The 26,592-nt window shown below is 38.6% G+C and overlaps 1 protein-coding gene across 4 annotated transcripts in view; it reads left to right on the top strand.

Moving 5' to 3' along the window:
* Window positions 1-26,592, top strand: part of Prkacb (protein kinase cAMP-activated catalytic subunit beta) — an 86,106-nt gene that overhangs the window by 18,470 nt on the left and 41,044 nt on the right. The window contains exon 1 of one of the 4 annotated variants that reach the window (XM_021197074.1): window positions 14,243-14,512. The exons of 1 other annotated variant lie outside the window; for it this stretch is intronic. In XM_021197074.1, the coding sequence (XP_021052733.1) occupies window positions 14,326-14,512 (187 nt within the window). In that variant the 5' untranslated portion in view covers window positions 14,243-14,325. Of the gene's footprint in view, window positions 1-14,242; window positions 14,513-25,124; window positions 25,307-25,486; window positions 25,891-26,592 lie in introns of those variants that run through there. 2 more of the 4 variants (XM_021197076.2, XM_021197077.2) reach the window with 2 other exon arrangements.

Below are 26,592 nucleotides of genomic sequence, written 5' to 3'. Positions count from 1 at the left end.
CACACACACACACACACACACACACACACACACACACACACGACTGCATGGCTCTGTAGCACACTCCGCATCCATCCCTGTCTTATGGCAGGAAGCGATGCCTCGCTGATGACTCACAAAGATGGAAAGGTCTCTCTTGCCTATTGCAGTGAAATGAGGCCTCCAGTGGCACTTTCAACTGTGTGCCCAGGAGTTTATTATGATGATAGAAGCCTTCTCTCCCAAGGTCTTCGCTTTATAAAACACAAAGGCAGACTTTTTCTAGTGAATAAACTATGGAGCTATAGGCCAGTGACTCTAACATGCTTACGTTTTTAACATTGGATAGTTGATATGAGACTGTTTTCTAAATGCTACAGTTTCATAGTTATGGTCCACTAGATAGCTGTGGCAGACTTGTTGTCGTATACACAAATGCTGAATCAGTAGCCACAGCTTGGAAGAAAATATAGGGAATGATAAAGCCCTGCAAGAACTAACTCAGCATTAAATATCTATATTATTTTATGTCATAAAAGACAATAAATACTGATGTAAAAACTCAGAAATGACTGAGTCACAGATTAATTCAGAAGTTAGTATCAGAATGTAAATGGGTTTGAGGAATTCTTTCATGAATTTTTAATGTTTTTTAATTTTGTATGTGTTAAAAACAATATAAAGTTAAAATCTAAAGAGTTCTTTCTCTTCATAAATAACTCTAAAATTGTAATTAATAAAGCATACCATAGCTAACTGTCTAGACTTTTCCCTTGCAGTACATGAAGGGATGATAATTCTTTTCTTTTCTTTTCTTTTCTTTTCTTTTCTTTTCTTTTCTTTTCTTTTCTTTTCTTTTTTTTTTTTTTTCCAGTTTTTTGGAGACAGGGTTTCTCTGTATAGCCCTGGCTGTCCTGGAACTCACTCTGTAGACCAGGCTGGCCTTGAACTCAGAAATCCTCCTGCCTCTGCCTCCCATGTGCTGGAATTAAAGGTGTGCACCACCACTGCCCGGCCTGGGATGATAATTTTTATGATTTACAATAGTGACTAGTGAAAGAGAGTAGTGAGGTCTGCTGTTAGCATCTCTGCCCTGCAGTTCACAAACATGTTTTTGCAGTGGAAAAAATGACATTGTTTGCTGGTCCTTGGTAAGCTTTCTTTCCTGTGTGAGCTTTAAGGTTTCAGACCATGGATGGCAGGAGCCGGCACTTGCTGAGCAGCTTGCTGGCTCATTAATTTTGAAGCAGGCTCTCATCCTATAGCTCAAGAGGTGGTCTATTCTCTTGCCTCCATTCCTCATATTTTTCTTATATTGATTATGTAACTATGTGAGCTGTTTGGAATTTTTCCCTACTTAATGCTTTGAAATGATCATTATAATTTGTTTTTCTATATAAGAATATTGGTGGTTTATTAATCTGGGACTCATCTTTAATAATCTGACATTTCATTGTGTTTTTATTTTAACTTTTATTTGAATGTTTTGACATAAAAATTGTATTCATATGCATTCAAGTTAGGCCTTGGTAATGTAATACTTTGATCAGCAGGTCCTAAGCATCTTCTTAGGTATAGCTAAAATGAACTCTGCAGCTCCATTCCCCCCAGAATGCCTTAGCTATTTCCCTTGCACCTGAGAAAATGCACAGTGTGAAGGGGAGGAAGCACAGCTAACAGTGACAGCAGCTGTAGTCTGTGTACTTACAGTATTGTGTAGTGTCTAAAAACCCTTTAAAATCTAGCTCCTTTGACACAGTGCTGGACTCTCCCAAGGCATCAGAGCAGTCCTGAAATTTCATCTGGACTAGTCTGTTCTGCACCATATTCCTGTGTTCTTCCCAGAGGCAGCCTTTCCTCTGGCAACCCTCCTTTCCTTTTGCCCCTATGACACACAAATGTATCACCCTGTGACTGTCATGGGGAGCCTCCTCCCAGATCTTTTGGCAAGAGGTGCTTTGTCCTCCATGTAGTGCCTAGGTCTGATAGATCTTGTGAATCCCCTAAAAACAAGCCCTGGTTCATGTGGCTCCAGAAGCTACCACTGCTCGGTGGAACCCTCATGTGAGGCTTGATGAAGCACTTGCCTCCACTAAATACTACTGCAGACCTTGTAGCCTGCCCCCATCAGCTCTTCCCTCCTGGACCCTTCATTCTGGTCTGCTTATGTGAATTGCAGCTACTGGCAGAACTAGTTTTAAAATCAACCAGTTTGCCTCTATGTGGTTCCTTCCCTACCTGAGAGCTGTTAGCACCTGCTTTGTTTTGTTTTTTCTTTTGTTTCATTTTGTTTTCAGGTGAGAAAGGAACATGAACTACATGCTACTGTCTTAGATATCTGACTAATGGTTTTCAGTCTCAGTTTTCACCTTGATGTTTTACTCAGTTGATGTTTCTTCAGCAGGTCCTAAGTGTTTATGTGTTCTAGGCTCTGTAGTAGGAATCAGGAAAGGCAAAGATGAACAAATCTGTTTTGAACAGTCAAGTGATATTTAAAGAAAAATATAGTAAACCTTATTAAACCTCCTCATTGAAACAACTTTTCTTAGTAGTATTACAAAGGATTTCATCTTGCTGTTACTGATAACTGCTATCAACCTTACCAAACAAAATAGATTAAATTGTGTAACATTTGTAGTAATTCTCCAAGGAATTGTTAGTAGATTCAAGTACAATATTGAAATGAAACAAAGGATGGGTAGAACCATATTTTCTTAGTGTTGTATAAATAGGTTTCTGGGAGCAGGAAAATGGAGATCAGTCTTTGATAGGATGGTCTTTGTGGGAGTTTTATAACCTAATTTATGTATATGAAATGATCTTGAGTATTCTTAGCTCATCTTCATATAAGGGTCTAAATTTGTGTTTTTCATCTGTTGTCCAAGTCTACAGAATTGACAAAAGAATTTGTAGTTTTGAATTTCAATTCTGCATAGCCCCATTCTGCCACCTTCTGGTAGACTCCATTTCTTATACTGCTATGTGCTGAATGTCATCTAATTATTCATATCATGTTAGCAGACTGTATTTGGGGATTGGGTACTGCAGATATCAGTCACATAAGCTGTGATCTCATTCTCACTATGAGCCTCAAAGCCTCAGACTGACATCTGTTTTTTTAGTTGTAAGATGTGCTTAATGTTATGGGAAGAGAATACATGGTGATGTGTGGCTGTTTACCACAGGGTAACATGTAGGGCTGTTTATCACACAACATGCTTATAACTATGTTACCACAATTCTGAAGTTCCTTCAGATGTTACCTGATTATTAAAACTGTCAAATTTATTATCTATTCATCGCAGTCCCAATAAAAATAACTTGGAAATTAGTATAGACATGAAAGTTGATAAAGAAGTACAAAATTCTAATACAGAAACTAATGTTGTATGTGGTAATTTTTAGTTGGAACTTTAAAATAAAATGAAAATAAAATCAGAAAATCTTAGTGCTATTTATCCCTGGTTTTGTGACACCTTGATATGTTTTCACATTTACAAAGTATTTCCAAGTTACTAAAAACATTTATGGAAAGAAACGTTGAGGGCTTAGCTTTGTGATTGGAGTATATCCTTAGCAAGTAGGTGGCCTAGATAAATGGATGAAGGGAGAGAGAGAAACTTTTGAAAATACTGTTTGCTTATTTAAAATAGATAAATTGAAAATAGTGGAATGCAGTATCCTAAAGTAGTTTAAAATATATATGCTCTGCTGAGGACCGACCAATAAATGCCCTATAAGGGCTGAGCAGATAGTTCACTCTATCAAGTTTGAGGCTATGACTTCAATCCCCCAAAAGAATACCTCCAAAGATTATTTTGTTCCCCCTTCTAAGTGGGATTGAAACATCCATACTTTGGCCTTTCTTCTTGTTAAGCTTCATATAGTCTGTGAGTTATATGGTGTGTATTCTGAGCTTTTGGGCTAATATTCACTTATCAGTGAGTACATACCATGTGTGTGCCCTCTTGGCTCTGGCTTACCTCACTCAGGATGAAATTTTCTAGTTCAGTTTATTTGCCTGCAAAATTTTTGAATTCATCATTTTTAATACTATTCCATTGTGTAAATGTACCACATTTTCTATATTCATTCTTCTGTCAAGGGACATCTGGGTTGTTTCCAGCTTCTGGCTATTATAAATAAGGCTGCTGTGAGCATAGTGGAGCACATGTTCTTGTTATATGTTGGAGCTTCTTTTGGGTATATGCCCAGGAGTGGAATCACTGGGTCTTCAAGTATAACTATTTCCAATTTTTGAGAAACCACCAGATCGATTTCCAGAGTGGTTGCAATCCCATCAGCAATGGAGGAGTATTCTTCTCTCTCCAAGTCTTCTCCAGCTTCTACTGTCCCCTGAGTTTTTGTTCTTAATCATTGTGATTGGTGTAAGATCAGGGTCATTTTGATTTGCATTTCTCTGATGACTAAGAATGTTGAACTTTCTTTAGGTACTTCTTGGCCATTTGAGATTCTTCAGTTGAGAATTCTCTGTTTAGCATTTTTTAATTGGGTTCTTTGGGTTTTTTGGAGGTTAGCGTCTAGAGTTCTTTATATATTTTGAATATTCACCCTTTATCGGATGTGGGGTTGGTAAAGATTTTTTTTTCCTAATCTGTAGGTTGCCAATTTGCCCTATTAACTGTGTCTTTTGCCTTACAGAAGCTTTTCAGTTTCATGAGCTCCAATTTGTCAATTCTTGATCTTAGAGTGTGAGCCATTGGAGTTCTGTTCAGGAAATGTCCCCAGGCCAATGAGTTTGTTCTCATTGTCTCATTGTCTCATTTGTCCCCCCCACCCCCACCCCCGGCCCCCACTTTCTCTTCTATTAGATTCACTGTGTCTGGTTTTATGTTTAGGTCCTTCATCCACTTGGATTTGAGCTTTGTTCAAGGTGACAAATACGGATCTATTTTCATTTTTCTACATACAGATTTCCAGTTAGATCAGCAACTTTTATAGAAGATGCTTTCTTTTCTCTATTACATGTTTTTGGCTTCTTTGTCAAAGATCAAGTGTATATAAGTGTGTGGGTTTATTTCTGGGTCTTCAATTCTATTCCATTGATCAACCTATCTGTCTATGTACCAGTTCCATGAAGTTTGTTTCCCTGATCTTGATTTCAAATACTATTGTTCAATAAAAGGGAAGCATGGGCCTTGGAGAAAGTGCTGAATCTAAGGCTTGGGCAGGGAATATGCAAAATGAGCTGGAGGTTCCTGATTACTAAAGAAAGTGAGGATGTTTAGACATGTGCATGCTTGAGCATACATATACAAGATGAGGCATATCACAGGGACACAGAGGCAATCAGAAGAACTTCCAGTGGCCAGAGTGTGGATAAATAATATGGTGTTGAATTAGAGCACAAAGTATAAATATATGAGTTGATGTCTTAGTACCTCAGCGGGGGCAAAAACCTGCACGCACTACCTGTACAGACAAATTAAATTGCACTTGGCCCTCTGGGAGGTCAAGTATAGCTCCTTAAGTGTGTTGTTCATAGTCACTCCCTTGCACAGAATGTAGTATGGAAAGCTGGGGTGACAGAACTATTCTAATGTTCAGTACTAGCTATAGGAAATGGTCAAGGTATCTGCAATGATGAGCTACATTGAACACACAGCCAGTTCTAGCTGAGGGATATTTTACAGTGTAAGTAACTAGTGCTTCCTGAATTTCTGAGGGGGCCAGGGGAAGAAGGAAAATCTAGAGATTGTCCCAGCCAGAAGAAGCGTAAAGAGACATGGGTACTGATGGAGTGTGGCATCCTGGGTGGAATCCTGGAGCAGAAAGGACACTAGATAAAACCAGTGAGCTGGTTAACCTTAGTGTGTCAATATCGATTGACTGATTATAAAAAGCCACCACATAAAAGCAAAGCAAGATGTCATAAGATTTATGTAGCATTGTATATCTCAATCTATTGTACAATAAAATCTTAGTTTAATGAAAGAAATTCTGATATGTAAAAGTCTATAGAATGCAGATTATCTGCATTGTCAAAAGCTCTGCTTGCCTGGGGATTTTGAGTGGTAGGAGGGAGAAATAGTAAGGAAGTGTGAGAAAAGTTACGAAGGCAATGAGTGCTCTCTCATCATCTTCATTGGGAATGTGATCTTCTTGTGTTTGTATAACAATGAAGACAAATTAAATAGTGGATTCACCTCAAAGATAGGTCATTTCTAGCATGTCAAGTCTGTTCATTAAAACATAAGGAGAGCAGCAGAAAAGAAATTGTAGACCTAAATCCAATTTTGCCAATAATCACATTAAATATAACTACTCTTAACAAGATCCAGCAATGTGCTTTTTCTCTTGTCCATTGAATATTTTGGAGAAGATTGTTTAAAATCAGGAGAAGAGGGGGAGAGAATAAACCATATAAATACTGTTACACTTAATCCCATCCTGACAAATCAAGAATTGCCTTGGTAACAAACCTCTTGTGATGTTTGTGAGGTAGGTTCTAATTAATTCTATGCAGTCCCCATCAAAGTTCCAGAAAATTAGTCTTCAAAAACCTAAAAAAAAAAAAAAATTAAAATGTATATGAAACAAGGTAGGGACTAGACAAAGTGGTCCTTAGGAGAATAAATATACATTGGAATTTACTGCGGCTCCAAAACAATGAAATACGTAGACAAATATATGCAGCTATAAACTTATATCAAGTGATGTGTTTTGGTTGTTCCTTCCAATAAGGATTTTAGTTTATAATGTCTGTGCTTGTTTGTAAGTGGGGATGAGTATGGGCATAAACTGCCCAACTAGAGAGAGCAGGGGTTGGGAAGATGTGGAGAGAGTGAGGAAGAACAAGTGTGGCCTGATAGCACAGAGGGGATGAGGGACCAAAGGAACAAGATGGGGTCGGGGTATAGAAGAAGATGGGAGAGTCAGCAAAACCAAGGTTTTTTTGAAAATGCCATGATGAAACCTAATGGTGGAGATGCTGGTTAACTTGAAAATAAAACAGAGAGCAAATAATTAAGCAAAGTCCAGGCTATAGAAGTTAATAAACAACACTATTACATTAGAGTTCTCCAGAGAAACAGAACCAATGTAAAGCATGTATATATACATTAAAGAGTATGTGTTTGGCTGGCTTACAGTTCAGAGTTCAATGTCTCTTCTGAGATTCATCCAATCACTTAACTGTAATCCCCAAAGCAAGACAGGAAATCCACTAGGCAAACTCCAAACTCTACATCTCCGAGTCCAATGGCAAAATGATCTACAGATCTCCAGCTCATTTTTTGTTTGTTTGTTTGTTTGTTTTTCGAGACAGGGTTTCTCTGTGTAGTCCTGGCTGTCCTGGAACTCACTCTGTAGACCAAGTTGGCCTCGAACTCAGAAATCTACCTGCCTCTGCCTCCCAAGTGCTGGGATTAAAGGCATGCACCACCACTGCCCGGCTCCAACTCCTTTTTCATCTTTGTTAACTGTAACAAACTTCTTTCTTGTGAGCTGGTTCCACTCCCTGTTAGCAGCTTTCCTCAGCCCATGGCTCTGACATCTTGAACATCTTGGGTCTCCAAGTCAACTTCAACTTCACAGCTTCTTGTTCCAATGTCTAGGATCCACACATGATCCTCTGGGCTCCTCCAAAGGGCTTGGGGTCACATCTCCAGCTCTGCCCTCTGTAGCAATCTAGGTTCTGGTTGACTCCACTGCTTNTGTTTTTCTTGGTGGTCATCCTATAGTACTGGCACCTCCAATCTGCTGGGGTCTTCTGCTGCAACTAAGCTTCACCAATAGACTCTCACAGACTCTCTTCATGGTGGCAAACCTCACCTTCTTTGCATGACTACTTCAGGCCTTGGCTATTAACTACAACTAAGCCTGCACCTTTATAATGGCATTCCATGGCCTCTCAGTGACAAGCCTCAGTTGTTCTCCATAATCCTTTCATACATTCAAACCTAGTACTACCTGGGTGATTCTTACACATTGCTAAGTCCTGCTGCAGCACAAGGNACAACCTTGGCTATCTCTGGAACACAGCTTCTTTGTGCTCTCAGAAAAAATTTACCAGAATATTTCACCTCAGTGAATTTTGGTCTCTTCTTAATCACTGCTAATTTCTTAGCTCCAGCTAACCAGCATCAATTGTCCCAGTAGTCCCTTCAATTCTTGACTCTAAAGCCCAAGCCCCATAGCCAAAGCGGCTCAGTCTGGAACATGCCCTCCCCTCCCTTATTCTGTTACCAGCTTTCTGTTTTCCAACTCCCTCAATGTCTAAGGTTGGCTGTCTTGGAACTCGCTCTGTAGATTAACCGTGGACTCAGAAATCTACATAGCTGTGTCTCTGGAATGCTGGGATTAAAGTCTTCACCTAAGACTTCCTCGGTCTCAGGCAGGCCTTGAATTTAGATATCTGCTTTACTTTGACTTCTGGGATTAAAAGTGTGTACCACCATCTCTGGGCCACTGTTCCTCAAGATCCAGATCAAAAATCTGTGTCCTCTAGCTCCAAGAGCTGGATCACAAGTGTGCTTTCCATTTCTGGATTGTAGTTCATTACAGATTAAAAGTCCAAACTATTTCTTGTTCAACTCCAAGCACTCTTACTCTGAGATCACCACTCCCTTAATCTCTTTATCTACTCAAATACAGGATTTAGCTGCATTTCATTTCCTGGTGCCCTTTTATTATTACTTGAACCATACATTTTATATTTTTCCTTTCTAAGCTCGCTATGCTTGTTCAAAACACTCTTCATGAGACTTAACCAGAGAACGAAGTCTCTGTTGTGCTTTTTTGAGATTTCCTTTGTCAGTGCAGTTAATATAAATCTCTCTCCCTTAGCCTCAGGTAGACTCTCCAGACAAGGGCAGAAAGCTCCACATTCTTCCCAAAGTACCACAAGAACCGTCTCTAGGCCACAGACTAAAATTCTTCTCCTCTAAAATCTCTAGAGCCAGGCTTCCATAGTTCAAATCACCGTTAGCAACAAAGTCTTTCATACTCCTTCTAGGATAGCCCATTAAGCCCCATTTAAAACATCCCATTTATTCCCCAATCCAGAGTCCCACAATCCACATTCTTCCGAACAAAAGTATGAACAGGCCTATCACAACAATACCCCAGTCCCTGGTACCAACTTCTGTCTTAGTTAGGGTTTTACTGCTGTGAACAGACACCATGACCAAGGCAACTCTTATAAAGCCAACACTTAATTGGGGCTGGCTTACAGGTTCATAGGTTCAGTCCATTATCATCAAGGTGGAGCATGGCAGCATCAAGGCAGGCACTGGGCAGAAGGAGTTGAGAGTTCTACATCTTCATCTGAAGGCTGCTAGAAAACTGGCTTCCAGGCAGCTAGGACTAGAGTCTTAAAACCCACACCCACAGTGACACACCAAAAAGGCCACACCTCCTAAGGGCCACTCCCTGGGCCAAGAATATACAAATCATCACTGCATACTAACATGCTAACTTACTTGTCCCTCCCTTGTTTCTTACATTTCTTGGGATTTTATATGTACATTTAATCATTTTAAACAGATTTATGCCATCCATTTACCTGTCTTGTCATACTGAATGTCTATGACTTTCAGCATAGTGTTCAACAAGAGAGGACACAGGTTTTTGATGCAGATATGAGAAGTCACTGGTGAAGGTGCAGTTGTAGTTAATAGCCAAGGCCTGAAGTAGTCATGCAAAGAAGGTGAGGTTTGCCACCATGAAGAGAGTCTGTGAGAGTCTATTGGTGAAGCTTAGTTGCAGCAGAAGACCCCAGCAGATTGGAGGTGCCAGTACTATAGGATGACCACCAAGAAAAACANAAGCAGTGGAGTCAACCAGAACCTAGATTGCTACAGAGGGCAGAGCTGGAGATGTGACCCCAAGCCCTTTGGAGGAGCCCAGAGGATCATGTGTGGATCCTAGACATTGGAACAAGAAGCTGTGAAGTTGAAGTTGACTTGGAGACCCAAGATGTTCAAGATGTCAGAGCCATGGGCTGAGGAAAGCTGCTAACAGGGAGTGGAACCAGCTCACAAGAAAGAAGTTTGTTACAGTTAACAAAGATGAAAAAGGAGTTGGAGCCGGGCAGTGGTGGTGCATGCCTTTAATCCCAGCACTTGGGAGGCAGAGGCAGGTAGATTTCTGAGTTCGAGGCCAACTTGGTCTACAGAGTGAGTTCCAGGACAGCCAGGGCTACACAGAGAAACCCTGTCTTGAAAAACAAAACAAACAAACAAAAAAAAAAAGTTGGAGATCTGTAGACCATTTTGCCATCAGACTCGGAGATGTAGAGTTTGGAGTTTGCCCAGTGGATTTCCTGTCTTGCCTTGGGGATTACAGTTAAGTGATTGGATGAATCTCAGAAGAAACTTTGAACTTTGGACTTTTAACATTTTTCAGACTCCTATAGACTATGGGAACTTTGGAAGTTGGACTAAATGTTTTTTTTTTTTTATTATACTTTGGCTAGGTATAAACCCCCAGACTCATGTGTGTGAAGAAGCCAATGGGGACTATGGAGTGGAATCTGATGGTGTGAATATGCTTGGTCTAGGGAGTGGCACTATTAGAAGGTGTGGCCTTGTTGGAGTAGGTGTGTCACTATGGGTGTGGGCTTTAAGACCCTCATCCTATCTCCCTGGAAGAGTCTTTTCCTGTTCCTTCAGAACAAGATAGAGAATTGTCAGCTCCTCCTACACCATATCTGCCTGGATACTGCCATGTTTCCTCCATTGATGATACTGGACTGAACCTCTGAACCTGTAAGCCAGTCCCAATTAAATGTTGTCCTTATAAGAATTGCCTTGGTCATGGTGTCTGTTCACAGCAGTAAAACCCTAACTAATACACACACACACACACACACACACACACACACACACACAGTGCAGAAAGGTAATGGAATGGGAGTTAGAAGATTTTAAGTGGACTGGCAATTCTGCAGCTTCCAAGTCAGTATGGTATGTGAAGGGACTTGGCACAAGTTGGTAAAATAAAAGACTAGGACCCAGAAGTAGATACACATATTCAGCCACCTGAATTTTAATAGGTGCAAATGAAGTTTAATTGTAAATGGATATGTACATTGTTATAAATCTCCACAATGGAATACTTACTAAAAATGTGAGCTATTCAGACTATATAGGTAAATGCCAGTCACTGTGCTATGCTACATGAATTTCACTTGCTGTGTAAAGCCATAGTTGCATAACAAGGTCATGGTTGTGTCATTTGTCCTCCACGTAAAAGCAACATCATTATATACTAAATATGATCCCATGTCTTCCTTAACCTTCAGACTTCTGTATATAATTTTGCTAGGCCCCGGTGTGTTTGCAAACATAGATATGGACATAAAACTGAAAGGCTTCAAGGTGGCCGACTATCTGAAGGAAAGCATACCCTGGCAGGGTCTCAGACCCTTGGCAGTAGGTCCAACAGCCCATCGTGCCCACCACTTTCACCTCCCTCCCCAGCCATGAAAAACTGAAACTGACTTGAAAGATCCTTGTGGAGAGTCAGCTTAGGCAGCCTCAGGGCTGTTTCCTCTTCTTGCAGTGGGCGTGGTCAGATGAGCATGGTGCCATAGTCCTGCTGTCCCAGTGGTCAGAGACTCTGAGACAGGGGGATCTCAAACTCCAGGCCAGCCTTAGCAACATAACAAAGTCCCGTCTCAAAATACAGTGTTTGAAATATCTGAAAATAAATCTTGTCAGTACAGTACTTGTTTAGAATATTTGAGACCCCTGGTTGAGTCCCCAAATAGCATTGAGGTGGGTGGTGGGAATCACATAATACCGGTGCTATTGTTCATTTGTAAAGACTTTATGAGCCTTAATATCACAAATGCAGATCTTACATATGGTAAAGTATTTAGCAAATATATTGCTGATATTTGCTATTAATTATGCAGATGTGTGTAAGCCTGTATACTGTGTGTGTGTGTGTGTGTGTATTCCATCTCTTGGCATTCACAGCAAGTTTACCTTCAAAAACTGTTATTATGTCTTGTTATTCCAGTTTAGTTGGAGCTGCAGTTGTTTCTTTCAGGCAGTAGATGCCAGCAGAGTTCTTTTAAACTAAAAAGCAAGTCTCTGGCACCTCCATAGCAACAGCTTCCTGATCACACTACTACAGACAGATATTTTAAAAATTAAATATTCTATGTTCTGCAAGGTCTTTTGAACAAAAGAAACCAGTTTTATTACCAACAACAAAAAGCTATCAAACATAGCATTTTCAATATACTCAGCTAAGTTTACCTTTTTGCTATATTAATTTTAAATCTTATGTATTTTAGTTAAATGAATCCCAGTGTTGTTTGAATGTGGGACTTTATTTAAGCAATATCAAACATAAGTCTGGCTAGATGTCTGTTAAAAATCATAATAGCTGACATACTATGTTTAGTTATGTTTGACAAGGAACCACCATGGGAGTCTTATTTGGGGAGGCCCATTCAGCAGAGGTGAGTGCAGGAGCGGTTTCAGAAATCTACATTTGCACTTAATGAACAGAAAAGAATGAAATCAAACTTTGACTGTAGAAAACCATGAAAAGTCCAATCATATCACTTCTATTATTAACTGTATAAATTACTTAGTGTTTACTAGTTTATTTACAATTAGAGTCCTGTTGTTAACAATAATGTTTTCTAGTATTTGGTGATTTTAGTTAGACCTTTGGAGTGCTAAAAGCAATGCTTATATGCTTTATTAATCTTATAATATGTAATAATATGCATATATGTAATCACGTGCTCATGAATTCAAATGATACGACAGGAGCACAAGCTGATAAAACAGCCAGTGTTGGTGTGACATGACAAGGGCCGTGGGAGCAGGACAGCTTGTTTCCCATCTGCTCAGCATGACAGGGAGCAGAACTCTCAGGAGAGCCAGTCAAGGGAACCGAACGCTTTCATCTGTTTTTTGCCTACTGGTCACTCTGTGCTCTAGACACATTTAGACACTGCAGGCTCCTAGTCTTTCTGTTTTGTGTAAGATATCTTCACGTGATAATAGATCTCTGATTATGCGCAGTTGAGTTTTTAAGAGCAGCACATTTTAAGGCTGAAAGGTTTGTCCTGTAGGTCCTGCTGCATACTTGTCTACCCTGGTTGTATGACTCGAGTCACTGCTGGGTTTCAGTGGCAGAGCTTTCCACTCAGGGTGCCCTGGCAGGCCTGCCTGGGACCTGCCTGGGACCTGCCTGGGACCTGCTCTAGTGTGGCTACATTACTGCTTATTTTATTTAACATTATTGTTGTTATTAATTGCATTAAAATAGTTAACAAGAAATAGGAACTCAGATATATTTCAGAAAGACTTTTTAAACGTCTTTCCCTTTCTTCTCCCTCCTTTCCTTTATTTGAACTTCCAAAGAGAAAAAACCATAAATTTCTGACACACATGATGTAGACAGGCAAATACTCAAAACCCTTCTTAGATGTCACCAGTGCCTTTATCATGCAGACTGGACATGACTTTTTTTTTTTTTTTTTTGTATTTGATGTTTCTAAGAGATCATTAAGTTAGAAGACTAAGGAAGCAGCAATCTTCTGTGTTAGGGGTTTAACAATCAGCCAAGCGACAGGGATTCTTTTCTCTCAATTAAACTTTCTTGGTATGGCTAATAGCCTATAAAATTATAATATATGGTTACCATGTGGTTTCATAATTTAAATCTGATTTTTTTCCTTCATGCTTTCCAAATGTTAGAATGTTTTCAAATGTACTATTTATAGACAAGCACATATCTATAAATTAATTTATTAGGCAGTACTGGTATGCTGTTTCTATAATTTCCATATGTATTAACCTTGAGTCAGTGAGTTAGCAACTTTGAGTCCTTTGAAATTATGAAATTAGTTCAGATTTTTTCCTTAGTTATGACATGTTATTGATATCTTTTCATACTAAGGTTAATGAAAAGTTAACTACTTATAAGGCCTATCAGCTGACTTCCTGTAAACTAATTCTAGCGTGTTACTATTTGGCCTCTGGTTATTTGCATGGGGTTGTAATACATGTTTAACTAGTTTTCCACATTGTCAAAAATACTTTTTATCCTTTTCTGTATATGAACCTTTATAGTTACTGTGCTCATTCTCAGGCATATTAGTATCAGAACACTGAAACCTAGAACCTTTAGCAGATATTGCAAGTTTTAAACTATGCATCTCTAGCAGAGATGAGGAGTTTCACTAAGAAAGGCGCACTGATGTGCTGTTTTATATTAACAGGAAACAGCCGCTGTAGTGGTTTGCAAACCCTGCTGACAGGAAGTTTAGCACATGCATAGCTCTTAGCTTCTTGGTAGGAAGTTGAGCTCCTTCTGAAAACACTTGCAGTTACTTTAAAGTGTAAATGCACGCGAATGGCAGCTCACAAAGAACTGTCCTGTGGCCAGCACAGTGGCACACCCACCGCCCTCCAGAAGCTGGAGGGGTTCGCTAGCCGCCTGTTTCACAGACACTCCAGAGGCACCACACAGGAGCACAGGGCAGCTCTGGAAGATGATGGCCTCCGGGCCTCTGAGCACAGTGCCTCATGGGACAAATCAAGTAAGTGGTTTGGTTTTGTTTTTAAACTGATACGTTGTAATTAGCAGCTAAAGTACTTGGAGTTCTAGGATCAAATGCAAAGAATCCAGTTTTGTCTTTTTTGATTTGCATAAGGATTTTTTTTTTCAAGATGTTGAGAAAGTTCATAAAAAATTAAGTTGAGCTGTTTCATTCTTTTTTTTTTAATTTTATGAGTACCTAGGACAAATATCAATAACAAAATATCAGTGTTATTCTTACTTAATTTCTATTCTGTCACGTGGTTTTTGTTCTACAGTATAAACAATGATCTGCTTACTTTTACATTTCTTTTATTTATAACTAACCTGATGTTTCAGAAGTGAAAAGAAACATTTATGCACATTTATCAGACCTGTCATCTTATTTTAATGCATATGTAAAAGTCACTCTCAAGTTTTACAGAAAAGGCCTTCTAACAAATGCACATTATTCTATGTAAAATTTTATATATTTGTTACATGATGAACATCAAAATCTTTCATCCTTGTATTTTATATCATGTATAAAATAGATTAAACAAATTGTATAATATATTACATATCTTTAGGACCTGCTAAAATGTTCAGACTTACTGTTGTGTTAAAATGGTTTGGCATCTCTGATGGCAAGAAGATTAAAGGCTGCGTTCACACAGAACAACGGTGTGTCTCCATTCCCATGTTAGCTTGGACCCTTCCCAGGGAGCATGCAGGGGACTACTAAGAAGCAGCCGTTGCCCTTGGCATTAGAGCTTTTCCTAGTATGTTTACATGGTCATTAAATAGAACTAGGATTTGCCTCCTTGGATTCATGGATTGTAAAGCAGTTAAGTAAGAGAACTCATTTTTAAAATGAAAATGTACATGTAGATGGCTCTGGAGAAGCTCGGGCAACTGTTTTACAATGTCAGACTTGTTTTTTAACTCCTTGAAGCTACTTTAGGGAGATATGAAAAAGGGCATATTTTTGTACAAAACCGTTTTCATTCAACATATTCTCTCTCTCTCTCTCTCTCTCTGTATGTGTGTATGTATGTGTGCATATGTGTCTGCATATATATATATATATGTATATATGTGTACATGTGTGACTCTGTGTGTCTGTGTCTCTCTGCTTCTGTCTGTGTCTCTGCGCGTGCGTGTGTGTGTGTGTGTGTGTGTGTGTGTGTGTGTGTGTGTGTGTCTTCACACAAGATCTCACAATGCAGCTGCAGATTCAAGGAAGTAGTAGCTCCGTCTGCCTAGCTTCCTGGGTGCTATCTATGATTCTGACCCTGTACCATCATGCCCAACTTCCCAGAAAGATTGCATTACTTCAAGTTATCTTTACTGTATAGGAAGTTAATACATGAAGAATCTCATCTCTGTCTTAGTGAACTGTTAAAACCTGGAATAACAGCTCAGTATTCAGTTTCTTGTGTGACAAACTCTCTGTGGCCTGGTCCCTGCTCTGTAAATTGCAGTCTTCTAAACCCTTTTGGAGATACTTTTGTGTTCTTTAAAGGTATTTTTAATTTTAAACGAGGACAGAGTTGATTTTCTGCTTTGGAATGAATATAATGGAATTTAATCATTGGAGGTTCTGTTTGAACTAGACTGAACAGGCTGTAAGTGTACAAGACCTATATACTTTCTGGAACATTGTTAAATTCAGTGACAGAGTACAGTTTTGTAACATATAATTTCTTTTAAAGAAATAGACTCTAAGAAATACTGGTTTTATCTTTTCTTTTGAAAAGACAAAATCAGGGCACTTGAATCATGACGTACAAACACAATTACGACCAAACGTTAGAGTTCTGTGAATAATGAGCTTGAGTAAGAAATGGCTAAGGAGCAACTAAAGTTCAGTAAATGCTCCCCCACCCTCTTCTCCTTTCATACCCTCAGAATGTTCTAATAGATACTGTGATGTCATGTGTGAGGAGGAACACAGTAAGCATACGCTCTGGTGTTGCGATGCACAGGAGGGAACGCAGAGAAGAAAAACTGTGATCCTGTCATTTCTGTTTTCTGCATTTATTTGTTTTGTGTGATGAAAACAGTTCTGTGTTCACATGTGTATGTCCTAAGGAATGGAATTTTAAAAAATACTTGTTTGGAGTAGTGGGTGTAGAAACCAGAGGACAGCTTGCACGAGTTGGTTCTCTTCTTCCACCATGAGGGTGTTGGCAATTGAACTCAGGTCACCAGGTTCAGGGACAAATGTCTTTACTCTCTGAGCCATCTCATTAGACCATAGAAGAGCTCTGGCCAGTAAGGAGTTTTCACACATTGTTGGATTGCTGGAAGCTACTAAGTGGAGTTTACGTGCATGAACTGCTTTACCAGAAAATGGAAGGCAGTGAGTGTCTCCTGACACACCAAGGGGTGCCACACCCCAAAGAGCTATTTTAAGAAACCACTGAGAGTGGAAGTCACAATTTAACAATTAGGTACGAGGACTCTTAAGTAAAGATTGAAGGGTAATTTAGGCAAATGGAGTTTTGGTTTTTGAAAAGGTGTTTTGGTTTAATTTTGTTTTGTAATGTGGCTCAGGTTAGCTTTGAACTCAGTATGTAGCAGCCTATGCTGGCTTTAACTGGCTATCATCCTCTTGCTTCAACCTGAGAATAACAGGCATGCCCCTTTCATCAGATGGAAGATATGAAATGTAATAAACTTTAATCAAAGTTTTTTCTTCTGCAGGGATGTTTCTGTAGGAATAAATATAGAGCATTGGCTACAGAGTTGTTTCTAGGGATTTCAGCTTTTACTTTCAAATTAATTAATTAATAGCTCCTGATTGATAAAATATGTCATAGCTATCTCTATGCACACCTAAGTACATCCAGTTATAGTAACAGCACAGAGGAATTCCTTTTGTTCTGACTCAGAATAAATAGTTATTGACATTCATTGACTTGTCTTTCTAGAAAATGTATTGTGTTTCCCTTTTAAATATTTTTTATCACAATTGCAGTTATATAAAACGGAAAGTAATCAAAGGTTTGCGTGTTGTGAGCCATTGATTTTCACACGCAACAGCATCTAAGCTGCAGCATTTTAAAGAGCAAATGTGTTAAGATCTTACAACACTTTACCTGAACTTCCCAAGAGATGCTTGTCAATTTCTTTGTGGATACAAGTTAATTTTAGTGAAGTGCACTCTACAGTAAATACTGTAATGACTTAGGATATGAATTTCCTCAGAACTTGATAGCTCATGTGACTGTCATAGACTGTCCTTTTTACCCTTTTGAAGCTCTTTAAACCCAATTTGTTAGTCCGTTGAATTTGTGTAATTGTAACTTCTAAATTATTTTTTAATCTCTTTTCTTAATTCTGCAACTATTTTATGAGCTCATTGATTACAATTAATTTCTACTCATTAGAAAACTCTTTTAATATTTATTATGTCTTAGTTTCTAAACTGATTATAGAGGTCAGAGAAATTGTCCAGAGTTAAGAGCACTTACTTGCTCCTCTTGCAGAGGACCTGGCTTCAGTACGCAGAACCCACAGGACAGTCCACGACCTCCTGGAATTCCTGTTCCAGGAGATCCAAAGACCTCTTCAGGCCTTAGGCATCGGGCACACATGTGACACACATACATTTTTGTAGGAAAACATTCATACACATGATATAAAAATAAATCATTTTTAAAACTATGATTGTAAAGATTCTAAAGATTGTGATTATAAAGATTCTGGGGGAAATACAGAAATCAGAACTAATAGCAGCCAGAAATAATATAACACTTAATATTCAGAATGTTAGATTGTAATAGTAGAAAGCCTATTTAGTGTCTCTATCCCTTTCCTATCCCCTCCCTTTTCCCCATGTCTGTGTGTGTGATGCTGGGAGTATAATTGAACATGGTGGGTAGGCGAGTGATATTTCCAGCCATGTTAACATCATTTTTAAAAATGGGAAATCATAATATAATGACACCTTAGATAAAGGAGCCAAAAGGATCTGTAATATGCAGTTGGGGAAAATTCAGTTTGCTTAGTCTTCTACAAAGCAGTTGGCATAGCTAGCGTGCTTTCTGTTTGTTGTGGTTGGTCTTTAGTTCAGGCTAACACTATTAAACCTACAACAAATACGACAGTTTATGATAACCGGATAGTGAATTCCCTGCTTGGCCATATTTGTTCACAATACTCTGATAGGAATTTCCTTTTGCAGTTTCTTCCTGTGTTAAGATTTACTCATAGATAATATGTCTTTCAGCTATTAGCTCTTAACAAGACTATCAAAGTACTCCATTCCCCCATCTTTCGTTCTCATTAGAACCCACAATTCCTTTCTTCATGTTCTGACCATCTTCTGCTTATTTTTAGTAAGACTTAGTTTATGGTGTTAGAGCTGTGTTTCTTTTAGTCCTTGTGTTGTGTTTGTCTGTGTGGTTTGATTTTGAACTCTCTGGAAACATAAAGAGTATGGGTTCATTCTGACACACTGTTCTGAGAAAATGCTTTGTTATCTTAATATTTTATATCCTTTAGACGTATGCTAGTGGACTCTTCTAACTTGTTCTATTACAGTATTTGCAGTTTCTTTGAAAGTTTTACAGATATTTAGTAAAAATAGCAAAATACTCACACACACACACCCCTAGCAAATACTGTATTTCAATGGCCAGGCATTTAAGTACCAACATTACTTTCCCATTATACCATCTCTTTGAATCCAGTTGGAGTTGATCTCCCACTCTTCCCTTAAACTCTAAATACTCAGCTACCTCCTCTTTCTGTTAATTTCTTTTTCTAGATGTTTTACATCACTGCAGTTATATAGTGTGTAACCTGTTGTTTCTGACATCTTTTATCTATGTTACAGAATATGCAAGTAGTTGCTTCCTGCTTATTGCTAAACTAACCTGTGTTGTGTGACAAGAACACATTTGCTTTATCTGACTAACAAAAGAATTGTTTCTAGACTGTTTGGCTATATGCATAATGTTACTATAAACATTTAAAAGCAAGTCTGAGTGAACAAGGGGTAGTAGATATATAGGAGAAGACTGGGAATAAAATGATTGTGTCATATATTTTTATATTTTGAAGAAACAGCCAAGGCTGGAGAGATGCCTCAGCAGTTCATAGCACTGATTGCTTTTCCAGGTCCTGAGTTCAATTCCCAGCAACCACATGGTGACTCACAGCCATCTGTAATGGGATCTGATGCCCTCTTCTGGAGTGTATGAAGACAGTGTACTCATATTCATAAAACAAATAGACATATACATAAAATAAATAAATCTTTTTTTAAAAAGAAGAAGCAGCAGCAGCCAGTATACTTCTCAGTCGCTGCCCTGCTTCAGCCTGCTTCCCTGTCACTCGTACTTCAGAGGAGTGGGCTTCCTTCATGTGTTCATCAGGACTTGGTGTCATCAGTCTTTAGGGTGGAGCCAGTTTGAGGTTTAAACCTATGTTTCACAGTAGGTTTTAGTTTCTCTGTCCATAATAACTAGTAGTATTGATTAATTTTACAATCTCAGAAGCCATTTGTCTGTCTTGTTTGGACACCTGTATATTTAAATATTTTGTCCACTTTTAAAGTTAAAGTATCTTCTTTTTATTAAACCTTACGAATCTATTATATATTCTGAGTCCAAATTCTTTTGAAGACTTGTAACTTGCAAACATTTGCTCTCAGCTTCTGGCATGTCTCATCATTTCTTAAAATAATATCTTTGAAGAAGGAAAGGTCAGCACTTTAATGAAGTCAGTGCTATCTTCCTCTTCCTTTGTGTACTGTGCCTTTTGGGCCAGGCCATTCATATTTTTAATCTGTACTTTCTCCTATAGGCCCATTTTTCAGTTTTATATTTACTGTGAAGTATGGACTGAAGTAGTTTTTTATATATGTATCTGGTTTTTATTACTTCATTTTTTTATAAAAACTTCCCTCCATTGAACTATCTTAATTCCTTTGTCAGAATGCAATATACATTTATCTATGAACAGGCAGCTCTGTGTCAGTGAGTGATGTATATTTGTTCTTACGCCAACCACACTGGTTTGGTCACTATGAGTTTTGAAATCAAGCAGTGTAATTTCACTAATTTTGTCCTTTTACCAAAATTAGCTATTGTGAGGGCTTTGTCTTTTCATATAAATTTCTGAATCAGCTTATCATTTTCTAAAGAACCTATTGAATTTCTCTAGATATGGTGTGGGATTCATTGATCAGTTTGTAGGAAATTGCCATCTTAATGACAGACATGTCCCTCTCCGTGTCTTTAGATGTTTGTAACTATCTGTGATACCTTCAAGTTTATCTCTAAGTACTTTATTTCTGATTCTTTTGTGAATAAGACCATTTCTGAATTTCGCTTTTAAATTCTTTCCTGCTTATTTTTCAAATGATTCTTGGTAGTTTCTTTATAATTTTAAAATTCTCTTCAGATTGAATTATGTTGTCTTCACATAAAGCTTGTTATGTATGGAAATGTCTTTAATATTTCTCCTAGTTGCCCTGGTTATACAAAGTTAAAGCAGACGAGTGCTTTGTGCCTGTCTTATGGGAAAGCAGTTCATCTCTCACTGTCAAGTATGATGTAAATCACTAGAGTTTTCTCTGTACAGCAGTCTGAGAAAGCCTTTCTGCTCTTAGTTCTTGAAAGGATTTTAAGGCTACTGGAGTCAGTAGTGGGGTGCTGCTGCTGCTGCACATGCTGGTGGGCATGTGGTTTGTCCTTTGTGCTACTAATGTATTTGATTCATTAGTCTTCAACATGGAACTGTCTTACCTTTCTAAGATAATCCTGTGTGGTCATAATGCCTTTAGCAGACTTGCAGGCACTTCTGTTTTACTGGTGAGATTTGTAATTTTCAATCTCATATTTTCAATTTTATTAGTAATTTCTTCCATTTTCATTAGTTTCAATAAAATGGAAGAAATGACCACTTTGGGACCTGCTAATCACCCACACTTTTCTTATTTCCACAGTTGGTTCACAGATGGTGGTACAGTACTTACTGTGAGGTTGTGAGACCTCTTGGACATGGGCACATGCGGCCAGCATGGAGCCCTGGGGGCCTCCCAGAGATGTGTGTAGGTTGTTTCCTTGCTCTACAGAAGGTTTCCTTATTTTCTGTGGGATTTCTTTGTGGCACAGTGTCTGAGGATTTCCACATTTTCTCCTGTTGTTGATTCTTTAACTATGCTTTAAAAATTTTTTTCAACTTGTGTGTGTGTGGGGGGGGGGTATGCGCATGCCATGGCACCGATGTGGAAGTCAGAGGACCGAGCACTTACAGGAGCTGGTTCTCTCCATCCACACTGTGGGGCCTGGGGATCGAACTCAGGTCATCAGGCTTGGTGCCAGGTGCCCTCCACTCAACCATCTTGCAAGCCCTTAATTATACTTGATAAGAGAATGTATTTTAAAAGATTGAACAAGCCTTTTGAATTAATTCATTTATTATTTTGTCTTACATATGAACACAGCATTTTCATGTACATTATAAAAGAATAACATTCTGACACTACATTTTATGTGTATGAGTTTTCAGTGTCATTGTACAAGTTTGATTTATCCGTATCCACTTCCTGTCTACTTTTCCTATGATTTATTAAGAGAAGAGCCTGAAGTCACCAACTCGAGCCATGCTTTGCATCATTTAGTTTCAGTGAACAGTAGCGTCGTCCTCTGTGGTAGCAGCCCTACCCCATCACCATGGAGTACAAACCTTTCTATTGTGTAGTGATGCCATAGCTGGGCTAACTCCATAGGTCAAAGCATTGTCCATGTCTTTATAGAAATACTGTCATCAACAAAGTTACTGCTCTGATAGTTGTGTAAAGGTGCACCACATTTAATTATAGACCGTACATAATGTTTAGTGATGAGAGTAAACTTGTTGTTGACTTGTGTGTTTTGGTACTATAGTATTTACCATTATTTTAGAACACAGCCTTCTGTGTATATGTTCGAAAGTCTACTCTGAAGCAGTATATCAGGCTATGTGAGCAGGACCTCAAGTTCATACTTAAACTGCATTTGTGCACTGCATCATTTTCTCTTGTGTGCGACTTCATCTCCTAGTGTTGTGTTCATCATGCACCTTCAGCGTATGGGATGTATTACCACTCTCACAGTAAGCACATCAACTGACTGGGGATGAAAGAAGGAACTAAGGTGCATAGATGGAAGTCGGTGAGAGCCATTGTTGCTTGTGTTTTGGACATGGTCTGTTCTGTTATAGCTGTGTTAAAATATTTTTCTTAGTAGATGCTTTTTGGTTTTTAATGACTTTATCTGATAACAATATATTTTAGGATATGATTGACATAATTCTCTACTTAAATAGAACTTTGAACCAATAAATGTCTTATCTAAATTTGATTATTATTATTATATTCATCTATATTGCATTTGCACATTTTTGAGCTCTTACCTAGCAGCTTAAGGTTTGATACCACCACATACACAACCACATATATAAGACTATGTATAACCTTTATTTGTGTATATATGTATGTAGGTGTACATACATGTTTCCTTTTTAGTTTGCTTTTTTGGTATTCTTTGTCCCTTCCTGTCAGCTTACCCTTTAATGGCATTTCATTGTCTTCTGAAAACTCCACTGTGCATTTGTACTTAAAACACATGTTCTCTATTATATTTTTTCCTGGAATTTTATGTTTGTGGGTAATCATTTTCCTGGATATACAGTTATTACTGGGCAGTTTTGTTTCTTGTTTCTTCTAGCATTTCTATATATCATTTCACTGTCTTCTGGCCACTCTTAGTTCTAATGAGAAGTTAGCACTCAATTGAAATGTTTTTCCTTTGTACATTAGTACTGATTTAAGATGTCTTCCTTTGCCTTTATTGTTCAGTCACTTGAATTGGAAGTGTCTAGGTGTGGGTGTCTTTGTGTTGGTCCTAGGTAGCATTAGCTGAACTGCTAGCTTCACCTGGCTCCTAGCCTGGGGTTCTTCTTTCAGTAGGACTTTGTCAGTCACTAAATGTTTCCTTTCTGGCCTCTTGTTTCCTGTTAGATGTATTTTGGGCCCTCAGATTGAATGCCTGTGTCAGACTTGCGCTTTCCTTGGAGTTTATTCTTCATAGTTACACATCTATCTTAAGCTCACATTTACAGGGTTAGATCATTTTCCTTCTGAAATGGGATGTTAGTATTAGAGTGAGCTTAAGTTTTTATATTAATTTGTCAGATCTCTACTTTTTGTTTTTTCATATTTCTCTTTTCTATACTGAAATTTCCATCTGCTGTATCATTCTCATCAAGTCTTTAAACAGTTCCCTCTTATTTCATCTAACATTTTACTAGCCAGTTGCAAATACTTTTTAAATTGTACATAAATCCCATTCCTGCTTATTATTCTCATCGTGAATGATGTATGTTTGGGCAAAACTCAAGTGCTTAAGATAAGGTATTTGTAGTAACTCTGTATTCTATTTAATCTTTCTCCTCCAAGGATTTATGTTTTCATTTCATTTTCAGCATCTTTAGTCCAGTTTGTAGATTTAATGTCCTTCATGGTATGTGCTGCGCATCTCTCAGTTCTGATTTGATGTTACTTACCATTAGTTTTAGTTTTTACCCTGAACTCAGTGTTGTATGCTATCTGAAATCATGCTGATGGGCCGTGTGATCAGGAAGCACACATTTGGTCCATAACAGCTTTAAATTTTGGATCTCAAATGGGGCTCATAGTGCCCTGTGCAGCCATTTCCTTGCTGAAGCTCTGTCTAGACCATCAGTGCTGCCTGCCTCTGCTTGGACATTAGGCTAGTGGAGCTGGCATTTCCGACTGATTCCTTCCACTTCACTTTTTTTTTTTTTTTTTTTTTTTTTAAACAGTGTAGTTTGGGGCCTTCCTCTGACGGTATCGGTGTCACTGCTAAGCCTTCCAGACCAAGCTGGAGGGATCTGAGCAGACAAGAACACCGAAGACTTGAGTATTCTTACCCAGAGTCCAGTACTGCCTCCTAAAATGCTTCTCAGCTAGTCTGTAATGGGCCTGTACCAGAGTCCAGCTCTCTGTTGTTTCTTGGGGAGGTTTGCTGACTGACTCTGTTCATCACAAGTGCTGCCTTCTCTGGCAGCTTTTTTGGTTTTGTTTTGTTTTTTGTTTGTTTGTTTGTTTTTCGAGACAGCGTTTCTCTGTGTAGCCCTGGCTGTCCTGGAACTCACTCTGTAGATCATACTCAGAAATCTGCCTGCTTCTGCCTCCCAAGTGCTGGGATTAAAGGCGTGCTTCTGGCAACTTTAAAGGTGCAGATTCACCTGCTGAAGTTCTCCCTCAGCCCTGGTTCTCTAGTCCCTTCCTGTTACTAGTGTCTGAGATTAGAACACACTGCTCATCATGCTACCCAGCCTCCCCACCTTGCTGTACAGTGTCCTGCGTGTCATGAGAGGAATGTCACTCTTGAATAATGGTTACTAGTAAATTTGTTGTGTGTGGTTTTTTAAAAATAACATCTGGGTAATATCAGATACTTCATGCTGAATTTAATGGAAATTTACAAGTGCTATTATTCCCTGATTTTCCTTTATAAAAGAAGATTTTTAGATAGCATTATGTTATACTTCTCCCATGGCACAGAATGTTTAAATAGTTAACATTTGTGCTGCAGTATAGCTTTTGGCTTGTGAAAAATGAAAGCTGTCAGCGATCCGGGCAATAAGATTCATCGCCAATAGTCACTAGCAACAGCACACAGCACTTGAGTCTCCGTGAGGTCCGCAGCAATAGGAGCTGCTGTAATAAAAGGCATTTAGGTGCAATCACTCTGCTGTCTGTCGTTCCTCGCTGGATCCAGCATGGGCTTGTGTGAGTATGTGAAGCCAACAGCATTTAAAGAGAGGTTTGAGAGGTGTATGCAGAGGGTAGCTCAGGGCTTACATGCAGAGAATGTCGTAATGTAGAGGTCACGCTACCCTAAAATAAAAAGGGATTTTATTTGCTTTAGTTGGTTAAACCTTCAGGAAAGCTACCTACCTCTTGGTTAGAAGGAAACTGATAATGCTGGTCTAATGTTGCCGTGGTAACAGCTCATGCTGATAGGATTGAGAATATCGTATACATCCTGGTTTGCATTTTCTCTCTGCCATTTTGAGTTATTCTGGAGGTATATGAAGGAAGCTAGGATAGCTAGCTGGGAAAAAAGCTAACCCTCATTACATAAAACATCTTTGGCATTATTCTCTTATCTAGTAGTACCTCCTACTGGGCATTTGGGCGTTGCTTTGGGGGCTTTTCTTTTTAAAACAAAAGAGAGCTCTTGGTTTTCTGCTGCCTGCTCCAGCGTATGTGTTTACACCATCGCTGCCTCCAGAGATTAGCATAACTCCCTTTGCAGTCGGGCTGTTGTTCTGAGCAATATGCTCTGGAGACGCTGCCTGTCATCATGAATGGTGAGTTGGTCTCGGAGACTTTTCAGCTATATATTTTTTAAAAATATTTAATTGTACAAGGAAAATTATTTTGTAGACAAGGTTATAAAAGCCAGAGCTGTGGTAATGACCTTTGTGTTGATGCTTTTAAAGTAGGCATTATTGTAAAGAGCCAGTGAAAGCCATTAGGAGCTGTAAACAGTCACAGTGCTGACAGCTCCAGCATTCCAGCTCTGATTGTCTGTCTCTATGGTTGATCTCTGTTCACTAGCACTGCTGTTGTTTTCTGTGTTGTTAAAATAAGGAGAAGACCTATACACTGCAAAGGAGGTTTTTATTTTAGTAGCTGCTGTTCAAGATATCCATATTTAACATGCCTTTAATTACTTTTGTCATCCAAATACTATTTTTTGTTAGCTTCTTTTGGGTACTATTTCTTAAATACTAATTCTGAAAATAAGATGCTGCCAAAATTGTATTGATTTTTTTTGAGGGTTGCTTTTAATTATAAGTAGTTTAAAATAGTGAATTAAGGATGGAATAAATATGTATGTTTTGGCTTTGGAGACTTTGTTAAAATTAGTTTGGGAAAATGATTTATGAAACTAAATATGCTTGTGAAAAATTTATCTTTTGCTATGACTATTTTTCTAAGGATGTTCAAAAGTGCTTTTATTTTGATTTTTTTCCAAGAAAATCTGCCATAGTGTGTACTGCAGCTTA

Source organism: Mus pahari, chromosome 4, assembly GCF_900095145.1.
Source record: "Mus pahari chromosome 4, PAHARI_EIJ_v1.1, whole genome shotgun sequence".
NCBI lineage: Eukaryota > Metazoa > Chordata > Mammalia > Rodentia > Muridae > Mus > Mus pahari.
The sequence above is the reverse complement of the archived record's forward strand: the minus strand, read 5'-3'. Positions and strand labels throughout refer to the sequence as shown.